The sequence below is a fragment of the Aegilops tauschii genome, chromosome 3 (assembly GCF_002575655.3).
Source record: "Aegilops tauschii subsp. strangulata cultivar AL8/78 chromosome 3, Aet v6.0, whole genome shotgun sequence".
Lineage (NCBI taxonomy): Eukaryota > Viridiplantae > Streptophyta > Magnoliopsida > Poales > Poaceae > Aegilops > Aegilops tauschii.
In genome coordinates this window covers 433,937,793-433,950,027 of record NC_053037.3, presented here as the reverse complement: position 1 = coordinate 433,950,027, position 12,235 = coordinate 433,937,793, and the positions used below count along the sequence as shown (strand labels likewise).

At 47.4% G+C, this 12,235-nt stretch overlaps 4 protein-coding genes across 5 annotated transcripts; 2 read left to right on the top strand and 2 right to left on the bottom strand.

Annotated features, from left to right (window-relative positions):
* The first annotated feature begins 218 nt into the window (after nucleotides 1-218).
* On the top strand, nucleotides 219-4,764 carry LOC109757499 (uncharacterized). Of its 2 annotated transcripts, none has more exons than XM_020316319.4 (7): nucleotides 219-440; nucleotides 1,980-2,121; nucleotides 3,037-3,184; nucleotides 3,262-3,337; nucleotides 3,872-3,983; nucleotides 4,072-4,163; nucleotides 4,434-4,764. In XM_020316319.4, exons 1-7 carry the CDS (start codon nucleotides 405-407, stop codon nucleotides 4,449-4,451), a joined length of 624 nt encoding a protein of 207 aa, XP_020171908.1. In that variant the 5' UTR covers nucleotides 219-404; the 3' UTR covers nucleotides 4,452-4,764. The 2 variants fall into 2 exon arrangements, with proteins under 2 accessions (XP_020171908.1, XP_020171907.1); XM_020316318.4 differs by having other exon boundaries at nucleotides 4,407-4,764.
* Nucleotides 4,765-5,135: 371 nt separating this feature from the next.
* Nucleotides 5,136-6,564, bottom strand: LOC109757500 (probable pectate lyase 4). The gene is made up of 2 exons (XM_020316320.4): nucleotides 5,563-6,564; nucleotides 5,136-5,473 (listed from the first exon to the last, which is right to left on the bottom strand). Exons 1-2 carry the CDS (start codon nucleotides 6,475-6,477, stop codon nucleotides 5,252-5,254), a joined length of 1,137 nt encoding a protein of 378 aa, XP_020171909.2. The 5' UTR covers nucleotides 6,478-6,564; the 3' UTR covers nucleotides 5,136-5,251.
* Nucleotides 6,565-8,230: 1,666 nt separating this feature from the next.
* Nucleotides 8,231-11,090, top strand: LOC109757496 (jacalin-related lectin 3). The gene is made up of 6 exons (XM_020316315.4): nucleotides 8,231-8,551; nucleotides 8,980-9,162; nucleotides 9,272-9,514; nucleotides 9,595-9,918; nucleotides 10,015-10,230; nucleotides 10,327-11,090. The coding sequence occupies exons 1-6, from the start codon at nucleotides 8,549-8,551 to the stop codon at nucleotides 10,711-10,713; spliced, it is 1,356 nt and encodes a 451-aa protein (XP_020171904.1). The 5' UTR covers nucleotides 8,231-8,548; the 3' UTR covers nucleotides 10,714-11,090.
* Nucleotides 11,091-11,441: 351 nt separating this feature from the next.
* LOC109757484 (uncharacterized) lies at nucleotides 11,442-12,014 on the bottom strand. Its single transcript, XM_020316304.1, has one exon. The coding sequence runs from the start codon at nucleotides 12,012-12,014 to the stop codon at nucleotides 11,442-11,444; it is 573 nt and encodes a 190-aa protein (XP_020171893.1).
* Between the last annotated feature and the right edge of the window lie 221 nt (nucleotides 12,015-12,235).

Here is a 12,235-nt window from a genome sequence, read left to right as displayed (position 1 = left end):
ATTTAAAGTCTGGTTTCAAGTCCCCCTATTTTAAGCATTGTATCGGCGGAAATTTCAAATTTTTATGAGTAAATGAATGAACGGTGATTTTAATCTAGAATTGTGGTATAGTAGAATCTTTTCCTAATAATCCTGTAATTTCTTTTCACTTCTCCTTTGAGAAAAAACCTCGTAGAACTGACGAACTCTCAGCACTTCTCTAGTCCTACTAGGGCAAAAACAAAAGTCCTCCCATGCGCCGTCACCACGGGCCCTGAAGAGCATCCAGGCAAAGAAAAGGAGGAAACAAAGAAAAATTAGAATAGAAAAAACCCTTTTTGGGGAATCTCGGCTCCCCCAGCGGCAGGCAGCGCCCGCCTCCCCTCCTAGCGTCCGGCGCCGACCTCCTGGACCTCTCCTCCGCCATGATGGACCTGGATCCCCGCCTCTACGAGGACGCAGTACGCTCGCTCTCCACGCTCCTCATTCCCCCCCCTCCCCCCACCACTCGTTTAACTTCCTCGGTTCCGGTGTTGGCTATTGTTCGTTCGCGAATCCGTTTGGTATTGGAGATGGGGCGGCGAGGTAGGTGGGGGGCTCTTGTGATTTCCCCCCGTCCGTGCGGAATTCCTTCCGAGTACCCATTGCTTCGTGTTCGGCTAATGGATTCGTTTGCGTAGATTTCCGTGTACTGGACTGCCTGGACTGGATGATCTGCTCGTGCTAGGGTTTTTTTAGTGAGAGAAGGTCCAAACTTTGGGGATGAGGTTGTTGTGGTAGGAACAAAGAGAGATCGATTCTTTGTCGATAATAAGGTGGCTTGTAGTGCAGAAGATTGGGACTTCGTCAATTGCGTGGGTTTCTAGTGAACAAGAGATTGGAACTTTGTCGATAAGGCACCCTACGGTCCAGTGGAATCAAAGAGACGCTCTGCTTGGCGGTATGCGGCATAGGGAGCTTTCTGAGTGATTAGCGGGTCGCTCTATCGGGGCGATTCCGCAGCATGCCAGTTTAGTGTTCAACAACATGAGTGCAGGTTGCAGAGTATTGAACCACTTGTACATGCTTCTTAATCTGGTATTCTGTCAATGGAGACTTATAGAGTGCTCTAAGTAGTATTGCCCTTATGGTAAACACAGAAGTAGTAGAAGTGACGTTAAAACAATATCCGGTCAGTAGAAAAAGTATACCTGATGTTTTACTGAATCCATGAATTTACGTGCCATTAATTCTGGCGAAACCCCAATGCCATATTTATTACCTCAATCTTATCGGTGGCCTGAAATTAAACATTTGCAGCCCAACCTTTGCTGTCCTGTGCTTGCTATTGGTTGAGGGCCACCAGTCTACCGCAATGTAGCGATTGCTGGCGGATCACGTCACCTCATTACCACTTTCCTTCTTTTTGCCACTAGATGCCCGATCCATATAGATATGCTTTGCTGCTTAGATACCCATGCCGACCCATGTATATGCATTTGCGAACTCTGACAACGCCTTAATTTCCAAGCGTGCACCCTCCCTGAAACTACAACTCTACTAGATGCCTGCATCTCAATAGGGAATCGTTCTGTGAAAGAATCTCCCCTGAGTCCTTACCCTTTGTTGAACATATTCAGTTGTCATTTGTAATTTCACAACTATTAAAGCACGTCAGCGATAAGCATATTTGTTTTCTATTGGAACATATTCATTTGTCATTTGTAATTTCACAAATGCTTTTATGCTATTAATATACACAAAAAATAGGAATTTGGACACTACTAGGTAAGAGAGCACTGTTATCTCACTGTGCCCATGGATAATCAATGCAGCTATGCTTGCTGAAATGAGTATAAAGTTGCCTCGGCGTTGCCAAATTCACTTAAGGAAATAACCTATTACCGTTGTTGAGGCAGATGACTAGAGTTATTCTCCCTAAATTTTGATGATATTATTATGCTTTCATCTTACTTTTGGTAATAGCCTGCTATTGACATTGAAATTTGTTTTAACCGCAGTCTGTCAGCGATAACGATGTTCGCAACATAGTGCTATCTTATCTTATGCACAATTGTTTTAAGGAGACCGCAGAGACCTTCCTATCCAGCACTGGGCTAAAGTTACCTGTTGATTATACTGTAGATGTGGATAAACGTAAAGGTATATATATTTGCAGGTCAATACTTAATCTTTTATTGGTATTGTTTAGGGATGTGTAATTGTGTATTACTCCCTCCGTAAAGAAATATAAGAGCGTTTAGATCACTACTATCACTAAAGTAGTGATCTAAATGCTCTTATATTTCTTTACGGAGGGAGTACTTGTTAAATTGCATACAAGGAACCTCTCTATATTTCTGCAAATTTCTTGCAGTTCTGGTGTACATTAACTTTCCCATTTTTGTATTCTTATATTCGTTCAAACCTGTCCATTACAATGTCAATGTTAATTAAAGATGATGAAGGAAGTCCATTTTCGTCTTATAAGAAAAGATGTGTATCAATAGTACTAATTACTAATTCTGTTAACTGAAATACTCCTACTGAATCAACTGGTCAATTCAAGTATGGAAACTGCACTTCATTTGGCGGATGGGATATCAACATGTAGCCAATTCAGACATGATTGTTGTTCACTGTCATTTGTACTTTGTTACTAGTGTCTGGATGTGATTCCTGTTGACACTTGACACCATTAGAAATACAAGTTCTATCATGCACTTTAACCTATTGATTTGATTTACCATGTCACATTAGGCTGCTTAGTTATACCTAAGTAAACCTGAGGCCTGAGGGTAATTCCTTTATGTTTTACATTTTTTGATTTTTTCGGGATACTTTCATTATAGTTTCTTTTTAACGCTAGCTCTTGTTTGCTCCCTTTGTTCTTCTGTAGTGCCTTTGAAATAATCGTGGTTGAACTAGATCTTAAATGTATCTGAGCTTACATATCATGAATTCCTGACAATATGGAGTATGTCAGTTTTACAAAATGACCATTTCCATCCCCATTTGTCTACATGCATGGGCTATTTGCATCTCATATTCTAATGCTGTGTTGGGATTTTGTTTCAGCGATCTTAAATTTTGTGGTGGAAGGGGATGCCGTGAAGGCCATAGAACTGACAGAAGAGTTGGCGCCCAACTTGCTAGAGAATGACATGGATTTACATTTTGATCTTATAAGTCTTCACTTCATTGAGCTAATTCGTTCCAGAAAATGGTAACTGGCCGAATTTATTTTGGAGGTGGGAAATTGGGTTATATGGTTTTATTAATCTGGCTATTTTTGACTGGCAGCACAGAAGCACTTGAGTTTGGCCAGAAAAAGTTGACACCCTTTGGTAAAGTTTCCAAGTATGTTGAGAAATTAGAGGTATAACTTTTTATAACCCTAGACTTATTAGACAACTTCAAATCTCGTTTTCATATACTAGTAGGAATTTGGTTGTCTGTGATACATGAGATATTATGCAATCATATGGAAGGATATATCAAAACAGCACGGATGCCAGACCACTTGAAATTTCTCCTGTGCTGTAGTCATCTGGATTCTGATTGATATTACCATCTTTGTTGAATTTGCCAGACTACGATGTGGTTTCATTATGTTTAATGATTACAACAGATCCAGTTTCAGCATGATATTCGCATTGAATTAGTCTTAGCTTGTCACATACTATCAATACAACATGATCATTTGTGTTGCCCAAGTACGGAGAAGTAGCCCATTATCATCACCGATACCGGGTGCTGCTAGATATACTGAACGCAACATGAGTTGCATATGGTTGAAGTAGAGAAGCACCATTCAACCAGTTATATGCAACTTCTTTAGCATGTCCCTTATGGGGATGTTTTGATTTTGTTGTGCGTGAGTAACTATGGAGATCCTTGTGTTGTTGTGCAGGACTTTATGGCCCTCCTAGCTTATGAAGAGCCTGAGAAGTCACCTATGTTTCATCTACTAGCCCCAGAGTATAGGCAGAATGTTGCAGATAGCTTGAATCGGGCTATTCTCGGTACGCTCTAAGATACCCTCTTTAGCTTCTGGTACCATAACCTGCATATATGATCGTATTTTGATGTTTGTTTGGTGATCAATGGCAGCACATGCTAATCTACCAGCATATTCATCATTGGAGAGAGTTATACAGCAGTCAACCGTGGTTAGACAATATCTACAGCAGGAAGTTGACAAGGTAATATACTATAGCACTAATCCTGTCTTTGTTTTCCTCATTATCAGTCATGATTCTGCATGACTTGTATAACTCGTTAAGTCATTTTCTAGCCCATCTAAGATAATTTTTACAAATATTGCTATTTTACTTACAAAAGGAAACATTTCTTTCTGGAAGTTACTAATCGACTTTAATTGAGATTTCACTAATTGGTGTTGTCAGCATCATGATGCATACATGACATTTGAACTCTTGGAGCAGGATTCTTACCCACCGTTTTGTTTGAAGGCCTTTCTGGACAAGTAAGGCGCAACCATGATCAGAAAGGAAAGGGCTATCATCACCCCTAGATTCGTGTGCCCTTGAGAGTGCGGAAACAACACCTAGAGTTTTTCACATTTTCCGTTAAAAGAACAGCGAGATGCACATATCTGCAGCGACCTGACATTGTTGACAGTGCTGTACTTTGATAGAGTGGTGTTGTATGTGTTTTTTTTTTCCGTCGGGTCGTCGGTATTCTGCTTCCCCTTAGTCGTCGTTAAACATGTACATATGGAAGCGCCGAGTCATTCTGTATTATTCGTTCAGATTGCTTTAGTGTGAGCCAGTTTGCTATCCACTGGATGTCTCTTCTGTCCATACCTTCAGCGTTCTTCTAGTGCACCGAGAAAAAGAAAGGCGGTAGTACCCCAAAACAAAAGAGGCGAAATTTCTATTCGAGAATCCAGTTAAAGCGACGACTGCTTCTTTGGTTTTCCATGGTGAACTCGAGGAATTATGCGAAGGCAAGATCGTGTTAGCGGTTGGTAAAAGAGCTTGCAAGGGACGCAAGGGAATACTAAAAAGAAACGTAAAACATTCATAGTAACAAATCAATATCATTAGAACGTCATTGCATATACTTTCATATAGTAATATTTAAATGGTTTTATGGATCTTTAAATTTGGTCAAACTTATAAATTTGACTTGAGCCAAATCTAATATGCGGAGTAAAAAGAAACAAAGGAAGTAAAATCGCAGCCATTTTTACAGCTATAAGCTCCATCAGCAAGTACATTATATTCAAAGTGTAACACACTCCAATGGACGTCTTTATCCTCTCCGTTCAGCACGCGGCCCTGGCGGAGCACCTCAGAGCACCGGCGTCCTTGGTCAGCGATCTCACCTCGCTGGCGCTCACCGCCGGGAACGCCTGGTGCTTGTTGTAATTCGGGCGCACCTTGCTGCCCGTCTGCTTGAAGACGGCGCCGTTCTCAAACGAGTCCCCACTGGAGTGCCAATGCCAGTCCTTCCCGGCGGCATGTCCGACCGGCATCCTTCTCGTCACCTGCAAAGAACATACCAAGATCAGAAGGCGAGCTCTGGCAATTCAAACGCCACTCTCAAATCGTCTTTAAAAAATAAATCGGTACCAACATTGGCACTCTCCGCCGTGGAGGCGATGAACAGGTTGCCCTGGCTCTTGACAGTGGGGCCCATGCTCCCGCCAATGGCGTATTCCCTCCACCCGTCGTAGAAGTTGTTGACGACGTGGGCGTAGCCATGCCTGATCCTCGGCATGCGCTGGTTCACGTTGGGCCCGAAGCGGTTGAACGCCACGGTGACCCGCATTCGGCGGTCGGCGACGTGCTGGTCGTCGTGGCCCAGCAGCATCACCTTGTCGTGGTCATGGAACCAGTTGTTGGAGACGGTCACGTCCGTGGACCCGAGCGTCACGTCGAGGAGGCCGTCCTCGCAGCGCGACAGCGTGTTGTGGTCGATCCACACCTTGGAGCTGGACAGCAGCCGGATGGCGTCGCCGTCGCCGACGTCCATGTTCTGCACGGCGCCGCCGGGCCGGACGACCCGCCCGGGGGGCTGCGCGCGGATGCCGTGCACGTGGAGCCCGTGGATGACCACGTTGCTCACCTCGTAGAGCACGATGCCAGCGCCCCCCGCGACGTGCACGTCGGCGCCCCGGCCGTCGATCGCGGTGAAGCTCTTCACGAAGAGCGGCTGCGCCAGCCTGATGTGCATGCTGCCCGGCCGGAAGGTGATCCAGACCTTCCCCGGCAGCACCGTCGCGCCGTACCGCAGCGTGCCGGGCCGGGGCCGCACGGGGTCGTCGCTCGGGTCGGTGACCGTGTACGCGGTCACCCCGTGGCCACGGTTCTGCCGCATCTTCCCCACGAAGCCCACGGAGCACATGGCGAGCCGCTGCCGGTCGGTGGCCCAGTTAGGCTGGCCACGCCAGCACCGGTCGATGACATTCTCGTGCCGGTGGTTCGCCGTGGCTGCTCGGAGGAGAAGGAAGAGGAGGGTGACGAACATGAGTAATTCCTTGAGTGCCATGCTTGACTGCGTATCTATTGATCGTGACTTCTAGATAGGAGGATTGAGAATGAGGTTCTTTCAGACCATTTTAAAGGAGCAACGAACGCTTTGTCGAGTCGTGTTAATGTGGTCTATTAATGGATTGCAGTCGTTTCGTTTGTTTGTTTTTAAAAGCAAAAGGAACTGCCATTGTTTAATGGAACCGACATAAACGGATGGAAACCTTCGATACATCCATGAATCTCGGTGAGATCATATTGAAGTGCACCCGCATGTGTGGAATAATATGAGTGTGCACCCGCATCCATTAATCTCGGTGAGATCATAGTGAAGTGCACCCGCAAGCATAACCGATAATTTTCATGCGAGTAGCAGTGCATCAGTGAAAAACAAATTTAAATGTAATATTTGGTGTTTAATTTTTTTTGTGCAGATCAAAATGCTTAACCTTTTCATCTAATTTTTTTACAAGTAACGTTTGGATGTGACTATGAAACCATTTTTTTTACATTTCAATAATTATTTCCGGCTCAGGAGCACGTGCATCCGAGAGCCGAATTGGATTTTCGGAAGTATAGTTTTTATACTCATGACGAGATAATCAAACACCTCTTTTTTCAATGCAAGCTTGAACATTCTACATGGTCAGTCATCCAAATAGCGTCAATGCATGGCGAGACAATCAAACACCTATTTTTTCAATATTTTTGATCATTTGTTGAACGGTATCTCAAATAAATTTAAAACACTATGGTGGCTTTGGCTATGTAGAAATGATTTAGTCTTTAATGAAAAAGGCTCTTCTCTTTTGTAGCTTATTATTTTTTGTTATAGGTAGCGGAGTACCAACCGCTGTTGAAGGCGGTGTGTACATGGTTAAAGCAGGTGGTTAGAGAGTTTTTTTAACATGAGTGATAGCATAATCTTCAATCCTTTGTCATAGGTATCGTGTCGGTCTTATAGGACTTTACTGTGGTCGATATGTCAGTTTTCTTACTCTTTTTATCATATTTTTGAGTGTATGGTTAGGTGCATCCTATCTACGCAGAGTCTAATTTAAAGAAGCCCATTTCATTAGAGGGAGGGAGAACTTCCTACCTTTCTTTATTTAAGTGCTAGTGTCAAATGAGACAGTTGCCCACCTTGGAGGGGTTGTAGCGAAAGCTCCGAAGTCCACTTCTTTACCAACTTGAATTCATAAGGAGACCGAACTCAATTCATGCTCAAGTGAACCACGGGTGATGATATTCCGCTGTTTTGAAATCAAATAGGAAACAGATGGCGCTTGAGTTTTTTATCTTGGCATGAGAAACTATCCCCCCTCCTTTTGCTTACAATCATCTCACTTCCCTTGTAAGAAGATAATAGTGTATTGCTCATCATCCCGTGTATCTGCTTGATGCTATATTTTAAGTTAATAAATACACTTTTTATCGAAAAAGTTGAATTAGCTCGTACGGTGGCCACCATGTTGTCCGAGCGAGTGATGTTGTCGAACGTCTGACATGTAGTGACGAGGTTTTTTTTCTCTAAAAAGGGGAAAGCCCCGGCCTCTGCATCAGCGTGACGCACGCCACCGAGCATAGTGGCGAGGTGAAAGAAAGCGGCGAAACATTCTGTGAAGAATCGAAATAAAGAGGGGGGGCAGCAGGAGTGGCGGCCTCTTTAGTTTCCCACCGTGAATTCGAGGAATCACAGCTGGTGTCAATCCAAGAAATCGTTCCCCTTTCGTCTCCTCGTGATCGGAATAATATTGGTAATCGGCGATCGCAATGGTCAGCGAATCCAGTTCTGCCCGCCCTCTTCTAGCTCGATCCCGGGCCGGGCGTCTTGAGCCGTTAGCAGCGCCGTGTCTGGGTGTCCTCTCCTCACTCGTGAACGGCGCTGTCTCTGAGCATCGTGGTGTACTCCATTTGACATCCTCTGCATCAGTCTTGTGTATTATAAATAGGTAGATACGCCTCTCCTTCCTGTCAGACTACCAAGCTGATCGCTAGCAGCACTGCAGCAGGGGTTCCCCTGTTTCGGCGTCGCCGTCTAAAGCTCTCTACCTTCAAGGCGCTTCTGGGCTTTGTTTGGACAGCGGAACATGGTAAGCTTGTACATGTTTGCCTCCCTATTTTGTCTGCCAAGAGGAGTTGCACTTGTGTTTGGTTGGAAAGGCAAAACTACCAAGTAGTCAGTAGCATGCTTGTGTTCTTCAGGGATGCCGATTCAGAATACCGCGGTAGCATTAATCTTGCACTTGTTCATGACCGAAATTGGCATGTTAACTAGGTAGCATTCGATCGCTTCACTAAGATTTGAACAGTTTCCTTGATTCTAGTTCATGACATCAAAATCACTTCATGAGTAGGAGTATGAACTAGTATCTGCAAGAAAAAAAATTCTGAACATCATAAATTTCTAGGTAGAATATAACTGTTTGAGAATTGTTTTGTATATTTTGGACAACAGAACTGTTTCAGAATTGTTTTGTGTGTTTTGGACAAGCCCTTTCTTACTTTTCCTGTTCCACAGAGCCTTGCAAGCTTGAGCGGGAAGGATCCAAATCCTTCCAGCGCTCCGTCGGCGCTCCGAAGCATAACGAGGTCCGTCGACAGAAACGGGCATAAGTACGCGGATGGCAATGCTGGGTATGAAATGGTTCCTGCAAAGGAGCAGAATCCTAATTCATCACGCATTGCAACCCTCTCGAACAAGGTGATCCAGGCAAACTAAAGCCTTATACAGTATTACAGTCTGTACTGTATAAGTGATATCTGCAATCAAGTTATTTAACATACATTTCTTGTAACATCTTGCTCCACAGATGGTGTCGTTCCCTAGCTTCATCTCGGACAACGGGACCATGACCATAAGCACTCCGGTGAGGTTCGGCCCGTGGGGCGGCACCGGCGGCACCATATTCGACGACGGCATATTCACCGGCGTCCGGCAGATCAACATAACGCGGGGGCTGGGGATATCCTCCATGAAGGTCCTCTACGACCGGAACGGGCAGGCGATCTGGGGCGACAAGCGCGGCTCCAGCGGGGCGGCTAGACCGGAAAAGGTAAACACAATTTCCTCTTCAGAGTTTCAGAGCATGGATGAGTTTCAGACCTTTGTGAAATGGGAACTTTGTATGGGCAGATCATATTCGACTTCCCGACGGAGATCCTGACCCACGTCACCGGGTACTTCGGGCCGACGATGATCATGGGCCCGACGGCGATCAAGTCCATCACCTTCCACACCACGAAGAAGAGCCACGGGCCGTTCGGGGACGAGACCGGCACCTTCTTCTCCAGCTGCCTGACGGAAGGGAGGATCGTGGGGTTCCACGGCAGGGGAGCGTGGTACGTCGACAGCATCGGGGTTCATGTCCTGGAAGGCAAGGTGCTGTCGGAGAAATCCGCCGGCACGACCCCGTTGGGCGACATGCTTGCACTGCCCATGAGGGAGATCGGGGACGAGGTAAAGTCAAATCGATTTCTCGAGGAAATTCACTGTTTGGTATTACTACTACTGAGGTAAGAATGTGTCTGAGATTGTGGAGGGTTCATCTTGCAGGTTACCTACGGTGTGGTGAAAGAACCGATACCGATAGGGCCCGGGCCGTGGGGAGGGGAGGGGGGTAAGCCGTGGGACGACGGCGTCTACACGGGCATCAAGCAGATCTACGTGACCAGAGACGACTTCATTGGGTCCATACAGATCGAGTATGACCGGAGCGGGCAGTCCGTCTGGTCTACCAGGCATGGCAACGGTGGTCAGATCACACACAGGGTGAGCACAGCAGACCAGAGCAGAGCCCCAATTAGCCATCTCTTTTGCAGATTACGCCTTGCTAATCATCATTCATTTGATCGAATGCATGTGCAGATCAAGCTGGACTACCCGCACGAGGTGCTGATCTGCATATACGGCTACTACAACACCTGCGTCGGGGAAGGGCCCAGGGTACTGAGGTCGATCACCGTCGTCAGCAGCCGGGGCAAGTACGGGCCGTTCGGCGACGAGGTCGGGACCTACTTCACCTCCGCCACGACGCAGGGGAAGGTGGTCGGCTTCCACGGCCGGAGCGCCATGTACCTGGACGCCATCGGGGTGCACATGCAGCACTGGCTGGGGGACAGGAACACCGCCACCGCCGCCAAACCTAAGGCCAGCTCCGTTCCCAAGATCGTCGGCCCCAACCCCAAGACTGGCTCAGATAACCCCAGGGCTGGTTCTACCACCAAGTACTACGTCTCCAAGTATCTCTTTTGATTTCGCTTCGCCTACCATTTCAGTTTGCAGGAGAGTGTTTTTGCGGGTTTTTTCTCTACCGGGGAATCGTGGCGTGAATGTGTGGTCTTTGTTACTAGTGGTAGTATCTTGTATGGAAGGCAGAGCTATATAGCCGGTTGGGTGTGTTACGGCAACCGGGGATCAGAGTATCAGAATTCAGAGGACTATTTAAAGGGAACAGCTCATACTGTTGCGAACGAGCATCAAGATCAGATGACACGATCATCACATATGTAATGTAGCCCGCAAACCTTCTCTTGCACTCCTGGGAGGATAAGTAGTGCACTGACATGATCTTCCATCCTTTGTCACATAATACATTTCAAACAATTGCAAAGTACTCCACGATACTAAGAGCATCTCCAACAGCCGCCCAATGCGCGGCGCGCTAAAAAGTACTTTGCAGCGCGCCCATCGTCTGAAAAAACGCGGCGGGCAGCGCTGGCTCCAGCAGCCGCGCTAAAATTTAGCGCACGCGCGTAGCTCCAGCAGGCGCGCTAAAATGCAGCGCGCGCTATCGCACGAACATTGCATACATATTTTTTATTTATAAAAAACGATACATATAAAAATTCATATAAAAACGATATATAGATATTTTATATAGTTCATAGCATAGATAGATAAACGATACATAGATAGATAAAACTACGGTGCAACTACATTGAAAACTACCGTGCAACTACATACTACAGTGCAACTACAACCTACTCCAAGTCATCCTCGTCCTCATCCGGACTGGTGTTGTCCGAGGTATCGATCCATATGTCCTCCCAACGAGGATCATTATCCCCAAAGATCGACACCCCACCTGCTTCAACGATATCGCACTGCGATATCGCCAGGGCCTTCAGCCGACGCCTGTCCAACCGCTCCGTGCGGCGCTTTGCCATCCTTTCCACCCAGAAGGCGCGTTCCGCCACGACGTCCTTCGGGTGGCGCCGGCGCCACGCCGCCATGGCTCGCTCGTCCTCCTCGGCGATCAGGAGGCGACGCTGCTGCCGACGGTGCTCCGCACGGTCCTGGTCCGTGATAAGACGAGGCGGAGGGTCGACGGACTGCGCCTGCTCGCGCGTGAAGACGTCGCGGAAGTTCATCTGGGCCGGCGGCCTCTCTAGGCGCCACGCCGCCGCGTCGTACGCGCGGGCGGCCTCGTGCGCGGTCCCGAACGTGCCGAGGCCGAGCCGGACGTCGCCGGACCGGATCTCGGCATAGTAGGTGCCGCCGGGGCGCTCGCGGACGCCGCGGTAGCCAGACGATCCCCGGCGGCGCGGCGGCATGGTGGGGCGGTGGTGGCGGGGGCGAGGAAGCGGTGAGTAAGCGACAGAGTGAGCGGGGAGAGCGCGCGTGGCAGTGTGGAGGCCGCGTGACGAGCGCCGCAATTTATAGGCATGCTCGAAGCGGTGCGCCAAATCTAGCGCACGAGCTGCCGCCTTTTCCCCCGCGCGCTAGTTTCCAGCCGCCGCTGAAGTGCATCAAAACGTCCCGCACGTGCTAAACT